This window comes from Apaloderma vittatum, unplaced genomic scaffold (genome assembly GCF_000703405.1).
Source record: "Apaloderma vittatum isolate BGI_N311 unplaced genomic scaffold, ASM70340v1 scaffold3659, whole genome shotgun sequence".
In the NCBI taxonomy this organism is placed as follows: Eukaryota; Metazoa; Chordata; class Aves; order Trogoniformes; family Trogonidae; genus Apaloderma; species Apaloderma vittatum.
The window spans coordinates 46,379-69,997 of record NW_009736861.1 but is presented as its reverse complement, the minus strand read 5'-3'; the positions used below and the strand labels follow the sequence as shown (position 1 = coordinate 69,997).

At 43.6% G+C, this 23,619-nt stretch overlaps 1 protein-coding gene across 1 annotated transcript in view; it reads left to right on the top strand.

Annotated features, from left to right (window-relative positions):
- Positions 1–23,619, top strand: part of BACH2 (BTB and CNC homology 1, basic leucine zipper transcription factor 2) — a 150,752-nt gene that overhangs the window by 83,284 nt on the left and 43,849 nt on the right. The window contains 1 exon segment of the mRNA XM_009877116.1: positions 19,794–20,048. Within this exon segment, the coding sequence (XP_009875418.1) occupies positions 19,806–20,048 (243 nt within the window). The 5' untranslated portion in view covers positions 19,794–19,805.

Here is a 23,619-nt window from a genome sequence, read left to right as displayed (position 1 = left end):
CCTTTTGAGGTGTGGAGGCAGAATGGTGCGTGAATCACGTTAAGTACCACAGTCGGGTTTTGCAGTCAGTTGGCAAGTGGTGCTGTAGATCGATGGTAAATACATGCAACCTTCTTGAAAAGTTCAAGTGGGCAATCAGAGCGAGGCAAATGGTTGCTTTTACGCTTTGGTTGCAGAGCGTTTGTGGAGGGATTTCAAGGAAACCTCTCAGTAGCAGGAAGCTGGTGCTGCAGGCGTTCAATGAATGAGCTGCGTAGTTGCCTCCTGTGCCTGGTGCCCGCTTCCCCAGGCTGCTTAATAAATACGTGAGCATGGCCATTATCAGCCAGGCTCCGTTCCTTTCGCCTCTGCTAATGTGCTGCTATTTTATGTCGCATCGAGTGAGGGGGGAAAGTGGTGATGCGAAGGCTTTTTTTCCTTTCCTTAAATAGGATTGATGACCACAGCTTAACAGCATTCCAGGAAAAAGACATTTGATCGAAGGTGGCCAGAGCCTCTCCTGAGATGCTGCATAAGGACGTTTGTCCTAATAATAAAGTTCCTACTGCAAATCGTGCGCTAGCTTGCTGCAGCCAATGTGCATGGCCATATATGTAGAGATACCTCTTTAATTTCCATCCAGGCTGCCTCCGCCAACATCTCACATAGGCCCAAGGGCTGCACGGGAAGCCCCATGCCACTGGAAGCTCCATCTCGAGGGGATTCCTCCAACAGCACCCGCTCAGTGCCCTTCGGTGCCCCCTCAGCCATGGGGGGGTCTGCTCTGCTGTGCAGGAGCAGCAGCGAGCTTTCTGCACACTGCAAGGCGGAATTCCCGCTGGGCCGCCACGATGAATATTGCAGAAACCTCGCCGAGCAGGGGAAAGCATCGTGCTTTTACTGGCAAGGACTTGCCAGTTTGAATCACGTCTGTTGTATTGCAGAGGGGAATATTGCTCTGGTTGCAGTGGGTTAGTGGAGTACTAGCAAGTCTCATTTGCAAGGGGCTTCGGTCTCATCTCATCTGTCACCAAGAGAAAGAATCTGACAACTTCTGCAAATGCTGTTTTCACTTTTGTATTTTGTTCTCCAACCGTGTCCTTTGTTTCCAAAATGCTGTTTATGTACCACAGATTTTTTTTTTTTTGTGCAAATTGGCTCGCTCTTTCTCAGCTACCTGATTTTTATCCCATTGCTTCACCAGCATCTTCTTGTTAATTCGCATGATACATGATGACGCGATGTGATATCCCTCTCTAGTTAGCGAAATGTTAGAATAGCTGTTGGCAGCTTCTGAAAGAGTAATTAGCAAGTGGGAATTACTCAGAGATGTGCACACTAGCCTAAGTAGGCACGTCCCAGCTCTCTGCAAGTTCAAAAACTAGTAGGGACTTTTCTGGCTTTAACACAAGATTAATTACATGCTACTAGAAAAGAACATTTGCAAAAATGTGTAGTGTGTAATCAGGGCTACCGTGTCTTGTTCCTTGATTTGAAAGTGGACTTGATCGCAGAGAACAGGATTTTTACAGTCTTCAGTAGTCATTTTCCTGAGGAGGCGAGCCGTTTTGTTAGAAGGGGATGTCAAGCTCAAACTCAAAGCAGTAAGCCACCGAAGAGCGTGCTTAGGCCTTTGTGTACCTCAGTCCCCACACCGCTGGACGTAGCTTTGCCTGGTGTGGGGCTGGCACGATGCAAGCGCTTTCATGTGGCCTGCCTGAGCCAGGATCCCCAGCTCTGTAGGGCACAGCCCAGGACATCAGCATTTCCTTTCCTTCTAATGCACGGCTTTTTCTGTCCATGATGCTTTCCTGAGAAAGCTTTTTACACTGCTGTGCCTCTGCTTTGCATGGAGAAGCCCACATAAATCAAATATAGCCACGCAGCTGTGCTAAAAGCCTCCTTTTTATCCACGGGCATCTATTGTCAGCCAACTCTTATTTCTTCTCTTTCCTATTCTGTTGCTCCTCCGGGATCAGCCTGATGGTGGGTGGATTTTTGTTCGCTCTCTGCCCTAAGGTAATGGGTCTCTGATGATGCCATGGAGAGAGGGGACAGGTAGAGGGGAACTGTGTGGCTGGTGCATTTGGACTGCTTGACAGTTTTATTTTAAGCAAGCTCTTCTTGCCACCTCCGTAGCCTCTTCTGCTCTCTGCCTTTCATTTGACATCTCTTGTGCCCAATTCTCTAATCAGCTGGATTATCATCTCTTGGCACTGTATTCTCACCCACTCTCTAGTTTTTCACCAGCAATTACCTCTCCCCTCTCATCTCTTCTCCACTCTGACATTTTCCTGTGTGTGCTTCTCCGAGAGCCTGCAACTTTCCCTCCTCTCGCCTCTCGTTGAAAAAGCATCATCCTAGCTCCCAGTGAGGGAACAGACAATTTCCAGGAAACTTTTTTCCCTCAGTCACCTCCATTCCCACTGCTCTTTCAAGCTCTTTGGCAAGTTGTTCCCCTCTCTGTTCTGGGCAGCACAACCTCTGACTGCCGCATGCCCGCTCTTTTCTGCTCCCTCGCAGCATCCTTACATACTCACTCTAGTATGCAATGGCTTTATCTCTGCCTTCTTCAATTTCTTTTTGTTCAGGGAAAACAACGGAAAATAGCCCCTCTTTCCCACGATTCGTTCCCCTGTTCTCAACTCTGCCCCTCTGCCTTGCTGGAGGCAGTGGAAGCAGGACTGGGCTCCTGTCTCCTTACTGCAGACCCTTCTCCTTCGGAAGTTCTCCAGCCATACCTCCTTCGCCTCTCCTTTTGTATAACCCTTGATCCGTAAACCCCCAGCCTCTTCAGCCTCCTCTCTCTCCGAGGTAAGCCTGGTCCTTTCCTTTCTCCTTTCTTGTACCCTTCCACTCATCCATAATAACATGATTTTTAGCATCCTTGTGGATGTTGCTCCTGACTTTTCCCCATCCCTTCAACTTCTCGACATTGCCTCTGGATTATTCCCATTTCAGAGCTTTTTTCACACTTCTCTTTCCTCCTTTACTGTTACCAAAAGCATTTGCGCAAACCTCCTTTTCAGGATTTTAATTTCTCCTCTTCCTTATTCTCTTTTGGGAAAAATTCTTGCCACATGCAGAGGAGAAGAATGCATATGTGCATACGGACTTCAAGTGAGAAGTATATGGAATGATGGCTACAAATAATATTGAGCCATGTAATTTATACAGAACTGAAGAAACTTCTCCTCCTTGATATAAGTCTGGGTACCTTTTTTGTTAGAATTGGCCCAAGGACCCTTTTAATAGAAATCATGTCATTTTTTTGATGTTTAGAAAGCTCACATCACACAACATTGGGCTATTCCAGAAACATGCAATGAAAATAATGCTTATTTTCTGAGAGATATTAATTAAACATAGTGCTTATGCATGCACTTATATATATATACACACATGTACATGTATACGCATATGTAACTGTATGCACATGCACATACATGTCTGTTTTTAAGACACTATATTGGAAGAGGATTGTGTCATTCATAACAAAGTAGTGACTCTCCTGTATTTCATCAAGCAACAAGTATTTTTTAAAGCATTTTAACATTCCTTCGGGCATATAAACAAACTGTGTTTTACTAAGACTTAAATTTTTTAATATCTTGATCCTGTAGACTTACCTGATCATGACTTCCAATAAATATAAAATAACTGAGCTTATTTCTACAAAACTTGAATTGTGCTAATGGCAAAATCTTCATTTAGTCTGATAGCGGAAAACTGTCTCTTTCTTCCATGAAGCTGTCATTACGTCGTTTGTCTAAAACAACTGGATTCTTCTGACAGTCCAAGAAACACAGAACATTGATTTAGTTAGAGGGTATGTCGAGTTTTTTGTTTGTTTTTTTTTATAGCAGCTTGAAGTATAGGTTAGGTACAGTTAGGTTAGGCGGAAGTAGGGGAAGAAGTAAAAAAAAAAGGCATGCTTGTTTTTGCGTTACGGACTGTTCTCTTTTACATGTATATGGAGTGAAGAACTCCCTGGCAAGCACTAGTTCGGCATCTATGCTGGTCCCCTTTTTAGCACAAAAATTGCCGTAGGGGGTTGCAAGCGCTGGGAAGTATTGATTGTTTCATAGTGTGCTATTTGTATTACATATTTTACTTAATAATTAGTAATGCTTTTAGATTAGTTTCATTTGAAGTACTAATCAATGAGCTTTATAGATTCCCCGCTTTATATATAAACATGTCAGGCTTCAATGGAGTGGAAGAGTTTTATTTTATCCCAGATTTTTCATACTGTATATTTATTAATCTGTATTTACTCTCTTTGTATTCATGCTTTTATGGCTTGATCCTGCTTGTTGAAAAGTATCTCAAACCTCATTAAAGGGCATGGATTAAAGGCACTCAGCACCTTGACAAATAAGTGCTGGAATGTGCCAGCTAAGTCCTGTCACATGTAGACCTCCTAGTGCTTCTCACTACCTGTGCATCAGCAATAGGAGTGTCTGCCTCATTTCTTGCCATTTCCCTCTGCAGAACCTTATTTTGAACCATAGTAGGTTTGCCAGACCTTGGGTGCACATGATCATAGTCTTCTTGCTGTGATACTCTCTCAGCCGGTAGTTGGAACACCACTACCAAAGTGTTTCAGCTGAGGAGGGGAAGTAAAAAGGAAAATAAAGCTTGAAATTTTGTATTGGTTTTCCAATGTTCAGCATTTTTTTGAGCTCTTGTAAAGCTCTGGTGCCCCCATGCTGTGGAGTAAAGACATGAGATCTCAGCTAGGGGGTGGGTTTGAGGCCACAGGTTCAGCCATTGCTGTTATTATTCTCATGGAAATCCATCTGACCAGCCAGAAACTGCAAAAAGAAATCCCAGGGCAGCTGATGGCTTCTGCTTAATGCTGCCTCGGAAATCTGGTTTCTGACAAACCAGAGCGACCTGCAGAGCTGCGCTCTGCTCGCTCTGTCTGTATTCGTTGCAGCAGTGGGGACTGCTGGGTTGTGATTTTGCAGACCCAGTGACCGTCAGTCAGCTGAACAGGAATCTTGTGGCTCCCACCCTCCTCCTTACCCTCGTGGGCTCAAGGGTCAGGTTACACAATGGCACTCTGAGTTTGTTTAAGGTAAGGAAATTATGCACAGAAACTGGTAAAAGAATATAAGATTGTCAAGTCAAGTGAGAAATGTTATAACATCGCCTGCTCAGCCTTCAGTGGGATCCTGTGTGCATGCAAATTTGACAGTCTTTAATTGCTTGTCTCCAAGATCTACGGAGAATATAGCTTCTCAATTCATATCAGAAAAAGCACACAGACTTTTTTTCTTCTCAGAAAAAAAAAGCATTTGCTTGTACATCAAATACCATTATCTCTTAGAGGTTGTCCAGACTATAGGTTTGGGGGACATTTAATCAGCCAGGCAAAGCTTCCATAGGTCACAGCTGCCTGAAACACAGCCCCAGGCAAACGTGCCGTGGTCCTCAGAGTAGTGTGGCAATGATGACTGCCAATGTGGGGACAAGGTCCTCACTGATTTGTTTTACGTTGCCCTCAGATATGGTACAGTTAGGTGTCCTGGGGTGCCTGGTCCCTTGTGAAAGGAGAGGGAAGGCAGAAGGTAGCCATCATTCCATGTATAAGAACAAAAGCCAAGTTGATATTGACCCAATACCACCAGTGTTTGGAAGGTATAAATTATGAACAATAACAGCAGTCTGCTCCGATTAGCAACCTTTTAATGTGAAAGATTATACCAACAAGGACTTTTTACAAGAGTGTCCACTGACAGGACAAGGGGAAATGGGTTTAAGTTGAAGGAGAATGTGGATCTTGGGAAAAAATTCTTCAGTATGAGAGTGGTAAGACTCTGGAATAAATTGTCCGGAGAAGTTGTAGATGCCCCATCCCTGGAGGTGTTCAAGGCCAGGTTGGACGGAGCCTTGAGTACCCTGATCTAGTTGAGAGGTATCCCTGCCCATGACAGGGAGGTTGGATTAGATGATCTCTAAGGTCCTTTCCGAATTTGTCCATTCTGTGATTATGTGATTCTATGACACTGCTGAGCGTGGGGAACGGCTTGGGATTTTGTGGGTCTGCAAGCTACGGTCTGCAGAGACTGAGGAGAATGTCTGGTTTTGGTGGCCTCTTTCGCTACAAATAGTGTATTTCCCTTGAAGACAAATGAGCAAATAGGGGCTGTAGATTAACTGTAAATGGAGGGAGTGACATATGTGAATGTCTGATCGCATAAACAAGCCCGTTGGTGCTTTCATTATATGTAAGGCTCAACCATTAGGGTTGTACAAGAATGACATTGCTGGAGTTTTTATTTGCCAGGTTCTTAGTGTTATGAGAGAGGTGTTGGAGAGAGTGGCACACGAGCAGGAATCCAAAAGAGCTTCAGTGGGAGTGGTTCTCTTAAAAGCAGACTGGATAATAAAGTTTTATGACTTGTTGCATGAGAAAATGAAGCAAGGTCGGAAGCAGTTTGTCAAATGCCATTATTTGTGGACAGACTTAAATAATGTGAATCACAGAGCCTCAAATCCTGTACACTGACCTTGTACGAGCAAAGTAAACCACCTACCAGGAGATTATAAATTTATGCATGCACTGTACTCAGAACTGAAAAGATGTTTTCCAAAGTTAGAACCTGTTGTGTTGGCATAACATTACATTTAAAGTAAAAAGCGCTGAACGCACTGGGAATTGTTGAAGAATATTCTGCCAACTGCTCAAAATTATGATTCTACTCTGCCATCAATAACAAAAAACGTTTCTCTAATGAGAAGCAATTCTGGTTAAATGAAGAAATAGAAGTTGTGATAAAACATTAATTAATTGAATATCAAAAGAGGGAAAGTAGAAAAGGCAGAAATGATCCCTAGATAGTTTTTGTATTTGAAACAATGGAAGGGGATGTGTCCATCCTGTGCCGTGATGTGAAAGAAGAGAGTTTGCTGCTTGTAGCAAAGGAGGATCTGAGACAGGCAGGAGTGGTTGAAATTCAACATTTACACATCCTAGTAACTTTTATATCCAGGAATCTTAAAGGAGGTAGCTGAAAAGCTCTGTTAAGTGGCTGTTAATTTATAATAAATCTTGGGGAACAGGGGAAATTCCAGAAAGTTGGAGGGCTGCCAACTGTATTTCCGATATTTGAAAAAGATAAAAGGGATGTCCCGGGGAACTGAAGGCTGGTTTAACTTGACGTCAGTCCAGGGTAAAATAGCGGAACAGCTATTTCAGGATCTGTCAAGAAAGAACTTGGAGGCTAAAGGCATAGATAATTCCAGTAACACTTGAAGAGAGAGCTTGTCAAACAAACCGCTGGTTTTCTTTGCTCTGTCGGGATCGCGAGTTGGCGTGAGAGAGGCAACTGTTGATACTGCCTTTAGGAGGCCAGATGAGGTGGTCCTTTCTGCCTTTCAGGTTTGTGAACCCGAATAAGGAATGCCCTGAGATTAAAACTCCCATGACACAAGTGTGCTAATTCAAACAGAAATAATCAAGCCACTCTGTTTCCCTGGGATAAAGTGTGGCTTAGTTTTGGGTTTTGCGCGTTAATCTCCTATTTGATTTGATTTGATGGCTTTTGCAGCTTTAAGTGTGTCTGAGTACGTTGTAGTTCTTCGGGGGCAAAGAAATCAAACAAACTTCAAAAAGCTGCATGAAAAGCTCAACAAATAATATAAGTATCCTCAAACAAAGATAAAATCCAAGTCTTCTTATAGCAGCCTTTGCAACTTTAATCCCTCTTTCTTTACCATGGCAAAGAAGCTTTCGTGAGCTACTCTGGATCTTAAGGGAGATGGAAAGCTTGTCTTTTTTGCCTTCTGCTGTCTTTGCAGTCCTCTAAGAAACCTGGAGCAAATGCTGCACTGGCTGTATTTACCCTCAGAACCTGTACACAAATGCATCAAATCTTTTCTGCCTCTCTGGGCTCCGTCAGGCTGCAGTTGCACTTAGTCGAAATGTCCATTTCTGTCTCATATCCTCTCCTTACTACCTTGGCTGTCGCCTGGGTAGGTATTGGCAGCAGAAGCGATTGCTTTCCGTACGCCTTTCTCCGCAGGATGATTTATTGTCTGCAACAGGAAAGGCAGTTTAGTTCCAGAATAAGGGCTAGTCCACGGATAAAGGGTCATTAAATAGGAATGTAGGCCTGTGCCAGACTCTGAGGACGGTGGGAAGGCTTGCAAATCTTGCTTAAACTTTCTGATAACAAAATGGCGATTCCTACATCCTTGCAGGATCAAACCAACCGTCAGAATCCTTTGGCAAAACCCAAGTATCCCCATGACACTTGGTCTGAGGGTTTCTAAATAGCCATGTCATTCTGTCTAAAATAGCCTTCTGATCATTTGATGGTTAGAAAAACATGTGAAAATTGTGAAAATTTATTTATTTGTTCTTTTATCTTTAGATTATTAAAAATCTGTGATTTATCCGTAAGGAAACATTTTTCCTTCAGTACATAAGTTGCTGAAGGAGAATATTATTGTGGATATCCATTTGATTGTGGAAAATGCTGCACAAGCAGAGAGAGCAGCCCAGTCTCTAAGGGGAAGGCAACACCTGTATTCTTTCCCGAGAGCAGAAGGTGCGAAGTTATACCCTATGAAACTCTGTCCCAAATTTAACCCAGTGACCTGCTGCATGCGTTCCCACTCTTCACACATTAATCACAGCAGACATGTTCCAAAGGACATGCCAGTTTGTGTCCCAAGGAAACATGAAAGATGTTCTGAACACCTGCAAACTTGCAGCAAAAATGAAGAGCTTGCATTTTAGGAAAAATAAATAAAATAATAAAAAATAAAGCAGATTTTTCCTGAAACAACTATGTAGTGTGGCAGGAAAAATGGACTTTCGTTGGTTTTGCAACCTCCACATTTTGAATACTTGAAGATGTTGGCAGTGGTTTTGGACATACGCTGCCATGCAGGCAAAATTTCTTCCACCAGTTTTGTTGATGGGCTGGAAAAGCAATAATTAATACAGCTTGAGAAGTGAAGAGAAAATTAACTAGGAGATGTAATTTTGAGAGAGAAAATTTCTCTTTTCCTCTGGAAAAAATCAAAAGCAATGCCTATTTGATAACAACCACAAATTTCAAGTACAGAGCTGCAGTACTGAACTCTACCGCAGGTTTTAAAGTCTGGGCTTGCTGTAGAATCGAATATAAGGGAAATTAATAGCTTTAGCTCAGATAGTTTGTTGGCATAATCTTTCACGTTAAAAGGCTGCTAATAGGAGCAGATTAGTGTTATTGTTCATAATTTATAGCTTCCAAACACTGGTGGTATTGATATCAATATCAATTTCGCTTTTGTTCTCATAGTCATACTAGCAAAAGAGATTTCAGAGAAATATGTTCTTTCCTATCCCAAAGTACTGTCATACTGGAAAGTGGCCTGGATACTTCACCAACCATTTATGCTTCAGCAATTTCATCATTTCAGACACCATTGTAGTGCAAATTATCATACATAAATTTGTACGTACACCCATAGAGGTAAAAGTAAATTATTTAAAAGTTTAGGAAAAGGTGGAAAGCTGTATCACTCCTCCACGAAAACCCAAAAATATTAATTTAAAAGAAGGCAGGACCTAAATCTGGTGGTCCCTTTCCAGAATTTCCAGCCTCCATCTGCGTAGAAAACTTAAACCTTTTCAGCTGACCAAGCTGGAGAGCAAGATAAAACCAAATCACTGCTTCATTTTTCCCTCTCTGACTCTTCAATCTGGCAATCCAGTTTACCCAAGAGCAACCTGAAAGGTTGTGTCTTTTCCCTGAGGTCCTGAAGCCATTGACCACTTCAGAAAAACATAATATGTTGTTTGTTTTGCTTGGTGGTTTCCTGGCACTGTTTCAGTGTTGGGCATTCCCCATTCTGCTTTGAATAAGCTATTTTGAGAAGCAGACTTGGTTCCGGTCCCCTTCACCGTAGCCAGCTACTGTAAAGAGCAATGTGAAAGCTGTGAGAAGAGACTTTATCAGGGAGGAGTTGTTCTGCGTTTCTCACTTTCCATGTACATGTATGTCGGTTGAGTGGCTTCTGAGAAATAAGGATAGAGGGCAGACAGTTGTTGTGTTCCTTCTCTTGTCCTATTTGGTCTGTGTCTTCCCCCACCCCGTCTATGCCTGTCTCCCAAAGGCATCATCATTTATATTTAAATGCTGAAAATATGCGTTAAACTAAGCCCAACTTACTGAGTGTAGAATAATTAGCACTATGATTATATAATGTTTCCTGAGTCATAAAAAGATGCATGTGTATACTTTGCCTAGTAGACCTGTATAGAATGTATATGTTAACGTGTGTACCATGTGTAAAACGTGTTAACTGAAGTCTCTAAAGACTGCAGCTATCATTACCTTGTTCAGCTGGGTTACTCGCTCAGAAAACAATAACAAATCAACTGGCTGAAGTCAAGAAATAGGTTTTATCTGTATGTGGAACATAAATCTATTTGGACTTTTCAAACCAACCTCCACTGGGAATCCCTGCCTCCTTACAGTACCAATCTCTGAACAACTTGAAGTTTCTTTAGAGTAGACACCTGGGGATTAAATAAACATCCGTCGTGGAGACTGTGGGCATCCTGACACTATTTAAAAAAACAAAACAAACAAAGAAAAAAAACCCCATAAGATCCACTGCAGAAATGAAGCTGTAATGCATTTCTGTTCATGCACTCCATCGGCCAAGAGCAAAATCGTTCTAAGTAACCAAAATGCTACAGATAAAAGTTATATTTAGCCATTCTGTTTAAAGGTCTACAGGTTTAGAGTCCCTTTTTTTCTTTCTTTTTTTTTCTTTCCCTGGTCTCTATCCTGTTGCTCAGTAGGGTCTAGGTGCAGTATAACAAAGCCAGTAAGTGACTTCTGCTGATGGGACTTCCTTCCTACATCAGAGCCCCTGTGCTGTGATGGCTCATGAGCTGTGCAAAAGCAGCCGTTCCACAGTCTTGAAGATGCATCCCTGTTTCTCTCAGCTTTAAGCTAAGTAATTCCAGTATTCTCTGCTTTGAAAGAAGGTAAGGCTTGCCAGATGGAAGCAGGGCTCATGGCCCAGCTCTGCAGCCAGCCCAGGTACTGCTGCTTTCGCTTACTGGCTGTGGTGTCGCTCACTGGGGGCCAGTCTGTGGCCCTAGAAGTGCCCACAGCTGTTGAGCAGTGCAGAGGGTGCTCCCTGGGCTGCGAATGCTTGGTATGTGGGAGCCTCCTCAGCAGTGTGAATTTTTGCCTTTAGGAGACATTACCACATGTCTGCAGGGCGCTGCTGCATGCCCCTACCAGATAACAGAACCACAGAATTGATATAATTGTCAGGATTGGAAGGGACCTTAAAGGTCATCTAGTTCCAGCCCCCTGCCGTGGGCCGGGACATCCCCTACTAGATCAGGCTGCTCAGAGCCCCATCCAGCCTGGCCTTAAAAACTTCCAGGGATGGGGCTTCCACCACCTCTCTGGGCAACCTGTGCCAGGGTCTCACCACCCTCATGGGAAAGAACTTCTCCCTAACGTCCACTCTGAACCGATCCATCTCTAGCTTCAATCCATTAGATCTGCCACTCGAGAGAGCCTGTGCTTCCATCTTCTCTTGGGTTTCTCCTAGCTTGTGATCAAGCAAAAGTCTTGCTTGGAGGCAGTAGAGTCAGAAGCACCAGCCATCACCGGCAGCAGCGCCACGTGTCTAGAGCTGCCAGCAAAGAACGCTCTATAATGTCTTTTCCTCTCGTCCATGTATTTTCTGCGTTACAGCAGAAGTTACTTGAACGACATGAAAAGCTCATTTCTAAAGACGTTCCTGCTAATGGCCCTGGCACCCACAGCGTGTTTGGCAGGAGGCAAGCCCGTGTAGCCTGGCAGCCCACAAGTCTATTTTCAATTATCTGGGGTGCTCAGAGAAGAAGACATTAATATTGCTGAGGATGACATAGCAAATTACTACTGCTCCCTAACCTTTTTAAATTGCTAACACTGTTGTAATCTGTAATTACAGAAATCAGTGTGAGAATTGTGGCACAGTATAATTATCTTTCCTGATACTTTATTGCCGTATGAATTATTAATCAAAATCAGTCTTGTATAGTATTTGCAGCAACTAAGAAGAATAATGTATAATTAAATTCCGTTATTTCTATTTTTGTGCTGGTGTTTTATGATGTTGTAATTGATAATTAATTGGTTAAAAATTCACACAGTTCTTGGGAGTTTCATATGACTATGACTGCTCAGTATTCAGCATTTATTAATTGAATAATGGGCTCACTGAAGAGACCTTTGTATATAGTCTTCTGTCATTACAGTGAGCTCTCAAAAATGGTGAATTAATCATTAGGCCTTTCAATAGTTTCTTTTTAAAGGAAAGCAGTGACAATATAATCATATCCTGTGTTGTTATAGCTATAATTGAGAGATAGTAATAACCAATTAAAAGGATGGTCATTTTAGAAGCTCTGAAGTGTCAGTTATTGATAAATTTCTTTAAAACCAAAGTGTTGATTACACAGAACAAGTCTCTTCATAGAAAAAATATTAGGAGATGAGTAAGGAAGCTTGGAAAATTATTTTCCTCCCACTTGCCACTTAAAAACAGTGCATGTTTATCCCTAAAAACTGTCAAGTCTGACGTGCTTTTGCTGCCATTTGTCAAAAGTACAAGTTCCTCTCAACTTTTTCATTATTTTATCATCATTCCTCCCATTTTTTTCCTAGTACCTTTTGCTAAATTGTTGAGGCGGGGAGGTGGAATAGAAAACCTCAGAACAAAAGACAATTTTTTCACTCTCTTTGCGTTCTGTGGGACTGAAATACTGCCAGATGTTTACATGCAAATCTGCGGTGCAGACTCACCAGCTACCTCTGGCCAAAGAGCCTTAGATGGATTCAAGCTGGCCACTTCACATTACTCCTAAGTGTCTTTTTTTTTACTGTTAGTGGAGCTGACTGGAAGAATGTGAACTGGAACTAAAAATAACCCCAGTTCAGCATTGATCCTCTCTTAACACAATCGGGAGAAAGCCAGGAGTCGCCTGTAGCAGGACATAACGCTTGGAAGCTTAGGCTTCCAAGCAAAACCTGCAGTTCCTAAATGAGAAATCACAGGGTGTTACCTGTTGGTTTCCATACTGAAATGTAGCTTTACAGGCATAATGAGGAGATACCAAGAAACCTTTTCAGGCCTTCACCATGAAGTTGTTGGGAGTCCTCCATGCACTGTTGTAGATCTCATGTCCTACTTAGAGCTTCTGGGACACAAGTGAGCTTCTGTTCCATGGGATGAGATGATGCCTTTAGGACCCTTTTGTCCCCCGTCCCCTATCCACTGGCACACTAGGGTCTAGGTCCAGTATAACAAAGCCAGTTAAGTGACTTTTGCAATGGGGCTTCCTTCCTACCACAAAAATGATCAAGGCGCTGGAGCACTTCTCCTGCGAGGACAGGCTGAGGGAGTTGGGGTTGTTCAGCCTGGAGAAGTCTCTGGGGAGACTGGAGCGGCCTTCTAGTACTTAAAGAGGACCTGTAAGAAAGCTGGGATGGGGCTGTTCACAAGAGCATGTAGCGACAGACAAGAGGCAGTGGTTTAAAACTAGAGCAGGATAGATTTAGACTAGGTATCAGGAGGAAGTTCTTTACTATGAGGATGGTGGAGCACTGGAAGAGGTTGCCCAGAGAGGTGATAGAAGCTCCATCCCTGGAGGCATTCAAGGTCAGCTTTGATAGAGCTCAGAGCAACATGATCTAGTTAAAGATGTCCCTGCTCACTGCAGGGGAGTTGGACTAGATGACCTTTAAAGGTCTCTTCCAGCCCAACACATTCTGTGCTTCTATGGTTCTTCACTGGTGTTTTGCCATAGAGACGCTGCTAAGATGCTTACAGTGCGATCTGTACACCTTTTATGAGTTGAGCTTAGCATCTGATGGCTTCTCATGTCCTAAAGCCACCACTTAGCTGGTGCCAGTGGGAGCAGGACCCCCTGGTGTCAGTCACACCCACCACATGTAGTCTTTGAAAGGATGTTTTTTACAGCTTGCCCTCAACAGCTTGGTCCCATGAAACCTGAGTGCCCACTGGAGAGAGGAGAGCGCAGGGCAGTGTTCCCATTGCTGTCTTCTGCAGTCGGGGTCACAGGGAACGAGGTGTCTAGGAGGCGTGTGAATAGGTGATAGATTTGGGATTTCATCTATGTTGACGTCTGTGAAATAATCTGTTTTAGAGAGAGTGGTTGGTAGGTCAGGAAAGACAGCTAATACAGGTACACTGTGCTGCCGAGGCAGTTTGTGGTTGGCCACTGTGCCAGAGCATGTCAATTTTCATCCCATGTAAACTTGTACCCTGAGTAATGTTGCCCTGGATATTTTTATATAGGAATGACTATTTCTTTTACAAACAAGGGGGTTTTTTTCCCAGAAACATGCAGCAGTGATCAGTTGCACATATGGTTTGTTGCAGTGACTGCAAAATCTCTTAGGAAAAACAAAACAAGCATCTTCTTATGAGTACAGGGTACAGCTTCAGTTTGTTTCTATGGTCAGGAATCACAGCTCTTCTTTTTGCAAATTCGGTGTTTGTCTTGCTTTTACTTGAGTGCCCTCTCCTATTTGCAACACTAGAAACACTAAACAACAGTGTGCCTTTAACTTTTTTTTAAAGATTATTAGTGTAGCATTTATTGAATATGCCATACATGCTGAGGAGGGCTTTTCCTCTTTCTGTGCCAATAATCTTTTTTGTTGTTCTCCTGAGAATTTCATTTCTCCCTGTTTCAACATCAGTAATCAGATGCAGACACCACACAGCAGTGTACCACTCTAGAAGTAACTAGAAAATATATCTCCTTATTAAAATATTCTCTCTCTTCAAAATCTGTCTCTGGGTGATGATGGGCTGTCTGTCTCCAGACTGTCTGTCTCTAGGCTACCTTTTTCATGAGAGACTCCAAATTGGGACTGAGATTCCAGGTCAATGTTTTACTGTGACAGTGGTCAGACACTGCAGCAGGTTGTCCAGAGGTGATGTGGGGTCTCCACCTTTGAAGAGACTCAAAACTCAACTGCACACAGTCCTGAGCAGCTTTCTCTTCGTCACCCAACTATTCTATATATAATTTTTCCCTCTAATTGCCACTTGTGTGTAACAGTATCCTGGATTAACTGTGTCACCTTGTTAGTGTCTGATTCTTTTTTATACTGTCTTTTTTAAATTCCCAGCAATCCTTATTACCTTTGACATTTGAACTAATTTTATCATTTTCAGTCTCCCTGTCATGGTTCGTGGACTTCTAGGTCACTAATCAATGTGAGACCATCAGATAAGTCACGTGGGAAAGGGCCTGAGGAGGTTACCAGCACAACCTCCTGCTCGAAGCAGGTCAGCTCTGAGATCAGAGCAGGTTGCTCTGCACTGTATTCAGACTGATCTCGGAAACTTCCAAGGATAGAGATGACACAACCGCTCCAGGCAACCTGTTCCTCAGTTTTTCCTTATGTCCAGTCTAAACCTCTGTTGTTTCAGATTGCTCCCAGTGTCCAGCTCTTCTTGATGACCTCGCTTGTAGGAGAGCAGGCTGCTTTTAGGACCCTGGTACACCTGGGCAATTGCCCACCCAAGTACTAAGCGTGCCCAACCCTGCTTCAGCCTCAGAGATCCGAGGAGCTCAGGCATGTTACACGGTGTGACCATAGGCAGATGTGAGCCAGTACCGCTGCTGGTTTGTTTCTGGAGGAATTTCACTGTTAACCTGTTGAAAATTGCCCTTGCATCCTCTGTTGAATACAGTTGAGGCTAAGTGATTTCCAGTCTGATAAAACTTCTCACCTTATGACAGCTGAGCTTCTCTAGCAGCCTTTTGTAAAGGTTTTGTCAAAGGATTTCTGAAAGTCAACACTAATTACATGTACCAGTGTTCCTCACTGCTAATTTGACACACTTCAGGAATTCTAATAGAGCCCATCAGAGACTCCCCTTGCAGAAACCATGCTGCTTTGTCACAATGATAATTTGCCTGGTTAAGTGCTCCATAGCTCTGCCACGGTCGAGATTTACCTCTGCATGTTACTAACCCAGTTCTGATGCAGGACTTTCTGGTCTGTTTTCTCTCCCTTAATGTTTCCCTTCAGAAACAGAGAGCGTATTGCCTGCCCTTTAGTCTTGTGGGGCAGGAGCTGTTTTTTTCATGACAGATAATGTGTTTTTGGTAGCAGCTCAGACCATGCATTTATGAGTTCCTGGAGAGTTTTGGGTCAGCGCCAGCCCGTAGAAATGACGTGCTGCAAACCAAAGCAATTTGGCTGTTCCATGAGAAACTTTTTTGGTCTCCTGAGGTTTCGTGTACCTCCTCCAAGCTGCCCATGCAGAAGGGCTCGGTGGGATCTCCCACCCATCCATGTGGAAGGACCGTGTATGCAACGTTCCAATTCACTTCACTGCAGTTGCTGGCCTTTGCCAGCAACTTTTTTTGGCGAGGTTTCAATGGTGCTTTGGTTGCCCACAACAGTTCGTGCCAGTTTCTGGAAACTTTTGTTTCAAATAGGCTTTTTCTGGCAGTATGGTGACCTATATGCAAACAAATGCACAGCATGTTCTTTTGAGCTGGAGAAAGGCTTGCTAAGACATTCTCTCTTCAGTTTGAAGAAATACCAAGTGTGTAGCAATGATTTTCATGAAGAAGGTTCTGCGAACTCAGCATAATAGTGAATTCAGCAAAAAATTACACGGTTTGAATTTAACACTGTGTAAAAGACTTCCAGCCCGGCTTGCCTCAGAGTTCAGAGTTAATGCCTGATCCTTGCTTTGCTTTTCTGAGGAGAGGAAAATAAAAAAAAGGTTGAATTCTGCTAATTTTCTTGCTACTACATGCCAAAGCCCTATGGTGACCTTTTCTCTTTGCACTTTAAGTGCTTTCCCCGTGAGAATGAACAACATACTGCCCAGCTTCGGGTTTCACCTTCTTGCTCCTGTCCTGCAGGATAAAGCCCTCTCGGAGAGGAAACACCTCATGCCCGGAGGTCATTCCATTGATAGCAGATCGTGGAAAAGGGAAGACCTTAAATCAGCTGTGTCGAAATATTAAAAGCTGACAAATAGGTGGTCCTGAGCTGTAGCCCAGCCCCGGCTTCCCTCCGCACAATGGAGGGCTCGGGGTGCTTCCTGGAGCAGCCAGGGAAGTCTGTGTTGGGCTGAGATTGCAGCCACTGGCTGAGGCATCCACGCAGGCTCTCAGCGGCCCTGGGAAGGGGCACGGCGTGGATCCGCTTTTGGGAAGCCCTTGGAGACAGAAGAGCAGCCTTGGGAAAGCCTGGCAATCTAAGCAGCTGGGTGGAGGTCCTTCCCGGGAGTGGAACTGGGGATCTGCTGGAGCGGGTGGTGCAGTTCATAACCCCAGCATCTCAGTACCACATCGGTCGGGTTTCCTAGCATAGAAGAGAGGCTCGCTTGCCAGCGGGGGAAATACACTGTGGTTATTTTCAGCACTTCACAGGGTACGCGATGAATTTTTTTTTTTTTTAAAGTACGCTTGATGAGAGCTGTAGTTAAAAAGTGGGAAATTACTAATTAGTAACCAAGTAATTCAGGGTTTGATTCACACAAATTGCACTATTACTGTAAAAGAGGATTGCAATTTCAGGCAAACAGTGGTTTTTGTTTTTTTTTAAAAAGGCATTGAAAATGTAATTGACGTTCTGCTCATTACCTGCCAGGTTTCAGGCTTCTGGTACATTTTTTCATCATCTGAGACATTACAGACATAAGACATGCCTGGAAAAAAACAAAAGAAAAAAAAATTAACTCTTTCACCTTTGCAGTGTCATTTCCAACTCTCAGGTTTTCCCACTAGATTGTTCTTGTAAACTCTTGCATTTCATAGCACGCAAGAGTGACCACTTAGAACATTATTATAGCGATATGATTAGCATCAGAGTTCAGTTACACAGAAAGCTATGAGTGAGCTGAGCTAAATGTCATTTCTTTTACATTACCGGAGTGTTAATAAAATGATTGCTGTCAGTTCTTCTCATTAGTCTCAATTTATGAGGAGGAAAAAAAATTAAAAATTCATCTTCTGGTTAAGAAATCCAGCCGGTTACATGAAAAACCCCAAAGTGTCTCCCTCCCCTACCTGTATGCAGATCAGTAAGCAGCTGAGTATCTTCTCTCTAGACAGAAGGTCAGTGAAGGGCTAATCTGGGCTGGTTGATTGGTTGTTTTTTTCTGTTTGTGTAGGCATTCCAGCTGGGTACTCAGAAGTGTAGCATGAGTCAGCAGTGAATACTGAAAATACCAGTAAAAGAGGCGCCATAAGCATCCCATTAAGACTTCCAGTAATACTATAGTTTCGTAGTGTTGGCAAAAAATACCTGTTTTGCAGGAAGAGTCATTGTAGCCGCTGGCTTAAAAATAATTCTATAGGAGTGCAAAGATGGAGTTATCATTGAGAAATCTGTTAACCACTTATAAATAATGGGTCCTCTTAAGTCCATTCTTGGCTAGCTTATTAGTATCTTTCGAATGACACTGTAGGAAAAGGTTTCCCTGGTTTGATCTCACAGCAGGAGAAATAGTCTGAAGTCAGGTTCTGTCTGCTGATGTACCTGCACATTGTACTAGCAAAGGAACATGCTGCAAAGATCCATGTCAAGAAGTAGCAGAGGAGGAATTTTGCTTCTGTTTGTTACAGTGGTCGGCTGTTTCCAACGCAGCGGTATTATACCAAAATACCGCCATCAGTTACCATTAGCCCCCTGTGCCTCTGAATCTTAGCTCTCAGAAGGCAGTGGTTGTTTGCAATAAGGAAAAGTAATCCCTTAAAATACTTGACGTTTGTGCATTTGCACAACTTTCAGCAGCAGATAAAACAAGCATGTTTGCATTTTTTTGAGGGTACACAGTGTGTTCAAACACAGCACCAGCATTTGCACTTTTCTACTCAGAGAAATTAAAACAGGAAAATAACACAAAGAGGATTCAGTCTGGTGCTGGGCAGAAAGTTTTGCATTAAAGAATTACTTCAACATGTTCCAAGTGCAAAGGGGGTTCATGCAGTGTTTGGTGTTGGGGGAAGCTGATCCCTACCACCATCACCACCACGAGTCCAATCCCCACGTTCAGTGGCACTGCCAGTTCTACGTGTGTCAGAACGTCAGGAAGATGTTCTTTTCTGTAAATGGCATTAAACTGCTGGTGAAGGCATGTTGTTTTAGCCAGACATGGAAACAGATTTCTTCTGAAGCCACTGAACACCTTTCTCTCCCCCATAAGGCTTAAAATCACTCTAATTCTGACAGAGAAATGAAATTGCTGTAATTAGTGGCTGGTCTCTGTCAGGTATGGTTTCCCCTTGCCTCTCACTTGAGCCAAGGTCTTCAGTGTAAACATGTGGTGCTGCCTGCTGGAGAATAGGCTGGGTTTTTGAGGGTTTTTTCCCTTAGTCTGAAAATAACAGAAGCAAGCACACTATTAAAAGACCTAACTGTCACTTTTGATTTTTTGGTTAAAATCTTCTAAAATTTCCCATGTCCCCATGCCTCTACTAAATAAAAAGTCATAGTTGCGTAGTAGGTGGTTGAAGGAAAGCACTGTGCGGTCCGTCTAAACCCTCTTTTAGTTTTGAGGGTGGAAGTTGGGGGAGGAATAGGTAATCGAAGCGTGGCGGAGTGAAAGCTGATGGCAACGATATCTTTCCTGAGCAACTGGCTTGTATTTAAGAATTAGTGGGGGGCTGCCTGTGTATGGTCCAGGGATATCCAGAAATAGAGCAGCATCCTGCCACGCCACATTTGCCCGGCAGCTACGTTGCCCCTCACCACCTTGTTTGTATTTTCTTCCTCCTGTCTCCCCTGCAGGGTGTGAACGGCATGTCTGTGGATGAGAAGACTGACTCCCCCATGTATGTGTATGAGTCAACGGTGCACTGTACCAATATTCTCCTCTGCTTAAATGACCAGCGGAAGCAGGACATTCTCTGTGACGTGACGCTGATCGTGGAGGGGAAGGAGTTCCGCGCCCACCGGGCTGTGCTGGCTGCCTGCAGCGAGTACTTCTTGCAGGCCTTGGTAGGGCAGACGGAAAATGACCTGGTGGTCAGCCTGCCGGAAGAGGTACAGTATGTTGCCGTGCCCCCGCTATAAACACAAGCCCCTTCCATCCCGCGCGGTGAAGAAGAGCTCCGTGGTCCAGTAAAGTGGCCACAGGAAGCATGGGACAGGTGCTGGTGCCTGCTCAGACACAGCACTGCCTGTGTTTTTTGTGTTTGGGTGGGTTGCAAGTCGCTGAAGGATAGACGTGTTCACGGCAGCCTTCCTCAACAGCAGCAGCTCCAAACGGTTACGGTGGCAAAGCTTTAAGGTGCCTCACCTCGCCTTTGTCACTGCTGGCCAGGGAGTCGGACCCAAACACTTTATTACCATAGCTTTGTTCAGGCGGTTATCAGGACCCTGATATTCTTCTCTTCCAGACAGGAAATTTGAAAGGGTTGATGCAACAGCTGGACAGCAGGTTATTGTTGAAAAATCATAGAATCATAGAATCATAGAATGGCTTAGGCTGCAAGGGGTCTTAGAGATCATCTAATCCAACCTCCCTGTCATGGGCAGGGACGCCTCTCAACTAGATCAGGCTACTCAAGGCTCCGTCCAACCTGGCCTTGAACACCTCCAGGGAAGGGGCAGCCACAACATCACTGGGCAATTTATTCCAGAGTCTTGCCATCCTCGTACTGAAGAATTTCTTCCTAATGTCCAATCTAAATCTATTCTCCTTCAACTTAAATCCATTTCCCCTTGTCTTATCAGCGGACTTTCTTGTAAAAAGTCCCTCCCCAGCCTTCCTGTAGGTTCGCTTCAGGTGTTGGAAGGCAGCTATTAGGTCCCCCTGAAGTCTTCTCTTTTCAAGACTGAACAATGCCAGCTCCCGCAGCCTGTCATTTGTCCCTCAGCCAGTCATTTGAGCTGTCACATTGTTGGGAGTCTCATTGCTGTCCACTCCTCTCCAGCAGCTCTTCCCCTTTCCTGCACTTCATTCAGCCTCACTTCCTCTCGCCTCCCCTCATGATGAGTTTGGGATTTAACTGCTCTGGGCCATGTGTTTTCCACTGAGCAATCATAAGCACAGTCTGTCAAAAGGCAGGGTTTTTCTTCTGCGGCATGGCTCCCACAGCAGGAAGCCAAGGGACATAGAAAATACATACCTCACTGGAAAGTTTACTTTATTTTACCACAAAATCTCACTGACTTGCTTCCACCCCCACTGTAATTTCCTCACAGCCATACGGCCGTGACAGCGCAGCCACCATAGGGCACACTGGTGGCTTTGCTGCCCTCAGAGGGGAGGCATGTGCCTGCTGACCAGCACTGCCGTCACCCACCACCTCAGCACTGCCTGCTCGGGGTCTCTGGCTGGACCCGGTGGCACAAGAAGCGTGATGATGTGCCCAGGGCACATCAGTGGGAAGGTACTCTGGCATACAGAGGGGTTTTCACCATCATTTGCTTAACACCCATGAGGTGTGTTTTTAAATGATGACAGTTCCCAAAGTGTCACACACCATTTTTCCCCCTCTGGTTTAGTTCCCCAGAGACTTCAGCAGCGTTGTGGTGTTGTCACAGCACAAGTTGGAGAGCATTAAAAGAAGTAGGTCACTGGGTGTGACTTCATGAGTCTTGACACTGAATGTTACTCGTGAAGAAATTTCAACACAGATATTTTGCATAGGAGTTTAGAGGTATTGCAGAGGGTGCGCTAGGACGTGCACTGTGATTCTGCAGTGTCCACTAATAATTTCCAGTGGAACAATCGAGTCGCAATTGGTGTCACAGTCACATAGTTTTTGCACCGCAGAGCAAGAGCAGCAGCAGAGACGTGACAAAGTATGTCGAGGCAGGTACAAGTATGAAGAGGCAGGAGTGTATCAGTGCTCTTCCACAAAGCTTGGTGAGACCTCCATGTATGATTCAGGTCCAATTAGTTAAAGAAAAATAACTGAAATTCAAACAAGCGTGACTGAGAAGTTCAGAGGAAGGAGCCTGGCCTAAAGGAGAAGACAAGACTGGCGGGTTCATGCTGCTGATGTGACAGCTGCGACATGCTGCAGCCCTGTGTAGGCAGAGGAGACGAAATAGCTGAGAGGAGGAGTTTCTCTTTAATAATAACAGACAGAGTTGACACAAGCATTGATTGATTTCAACTGGCTTTTAGTAAAAGTAAACTGGAAATCAGCAGATTTCTGATCACAACAGTGGTGAGGTGCTGAACCACAGGCCACTAGGAAGAGCAGGGTGGTGGAGGGGTTATGATGTCTCTGCATCTGGTGAACCAGTCTTATGTTCATACGACACTGAAGATTTAAAACACAAAAGTTTGTCTTTGTATGTGTATGAGATACTGTGTAAAAAAAAAAAATCCTCCAGTTCAACCATAAATGATTTTTAGGTTTTTTTGGATAAATGAAGTGTTGGAATTTTACATTTTAGAATATATCTTAATGAAAGATCAAAAAGTTTCAGTGACTTAGGATTGTTCTGGCTGCAGTTACAGCTCCAGCAAAGTCCATGGATTTGCAGAGCAATGACTCTAGTTCTTAAAGATTTTCCCAGTACTCTGAAACTGTCGGGCTTCACCTAAGACCACCACTGTGACTTTACCACCAGCTTCTGTTAGCTGCAGAGTGTCAGGGCTTTAACTTTTTCAGCCTGGAGAAGAACTCTCTTAGCCTATTAAAAAAAAGATGCTGACAGCTACCAATGTCTACTTGTACAGATATTTTCTGTGCTCAAATTAATTGCTGTTAACTGCATTGAATCTAATTTGCTCAGTGGCTACTTTATTTGAAGAGCTATATGTGAGGTGGTCAGTTAAATCGTTTCTTCACAAATACTAATTGTTTGGGGTGAAGAGAGGTGCCTGATGCACTTCGTTATTTCTCAGTTATCCCTTGATTAAGGTGCACGTCTCTGCCTCTGGCGTTGCTCTGCTCCCGAGTGCTGGGCACTTGGATAGGTGCCTGTGGGCACTTTTTTCATGCTTAGAGACAGTTTATGTTGGCATATAGTTACCGAGAAACAGAGTTTGAAAATCATTTTTAGATATAGTCTTCACGGTTCAAAACTTTTCTGAAGGTGATGATCTCTCATAAATTAACAAAACTATTTTTAAGTCAACCATACAAGCATTGCATTTTAAATTCTGGCATGGCTAGAAAACTGCTAAAGTACACAATTGTGGAGAAAGGGCATTATTATTTCTCGGTTTGATATTGGAGCTGGATAAAATTTATATATAAAGCTTCTACAGTCATGCAGTGTTGGTGTAGGGGAGCATAACATTGAAACAAAAGAACTTATTTTTGATTATTCAAAGCAGTAAATCTGACTCTAGTCTAAATTGCAGACTCTTTTTTACGTTGTAGCATGTTGAGGTCTTTTAATCTGGCGTCCAGACATCGTTAACTGTTGTCTAGCTAAACAGTTAACAGATGTTTTTTACATTATTTGTTGTTCATATCCAGTTACACCTGAGAGCAGTCTTTTAGAGACATTTCAGTAGGGAGACATTGTGCATACACAGAATTGAGACTAGTTGAACTTACAGGGTTTTCAAGCACTTCAAAACTTTGTTTTAGACATTGCAGGTCAGTTCAAGCGTGACTTAATGTGCCTCGGTTGAAATCTTTCC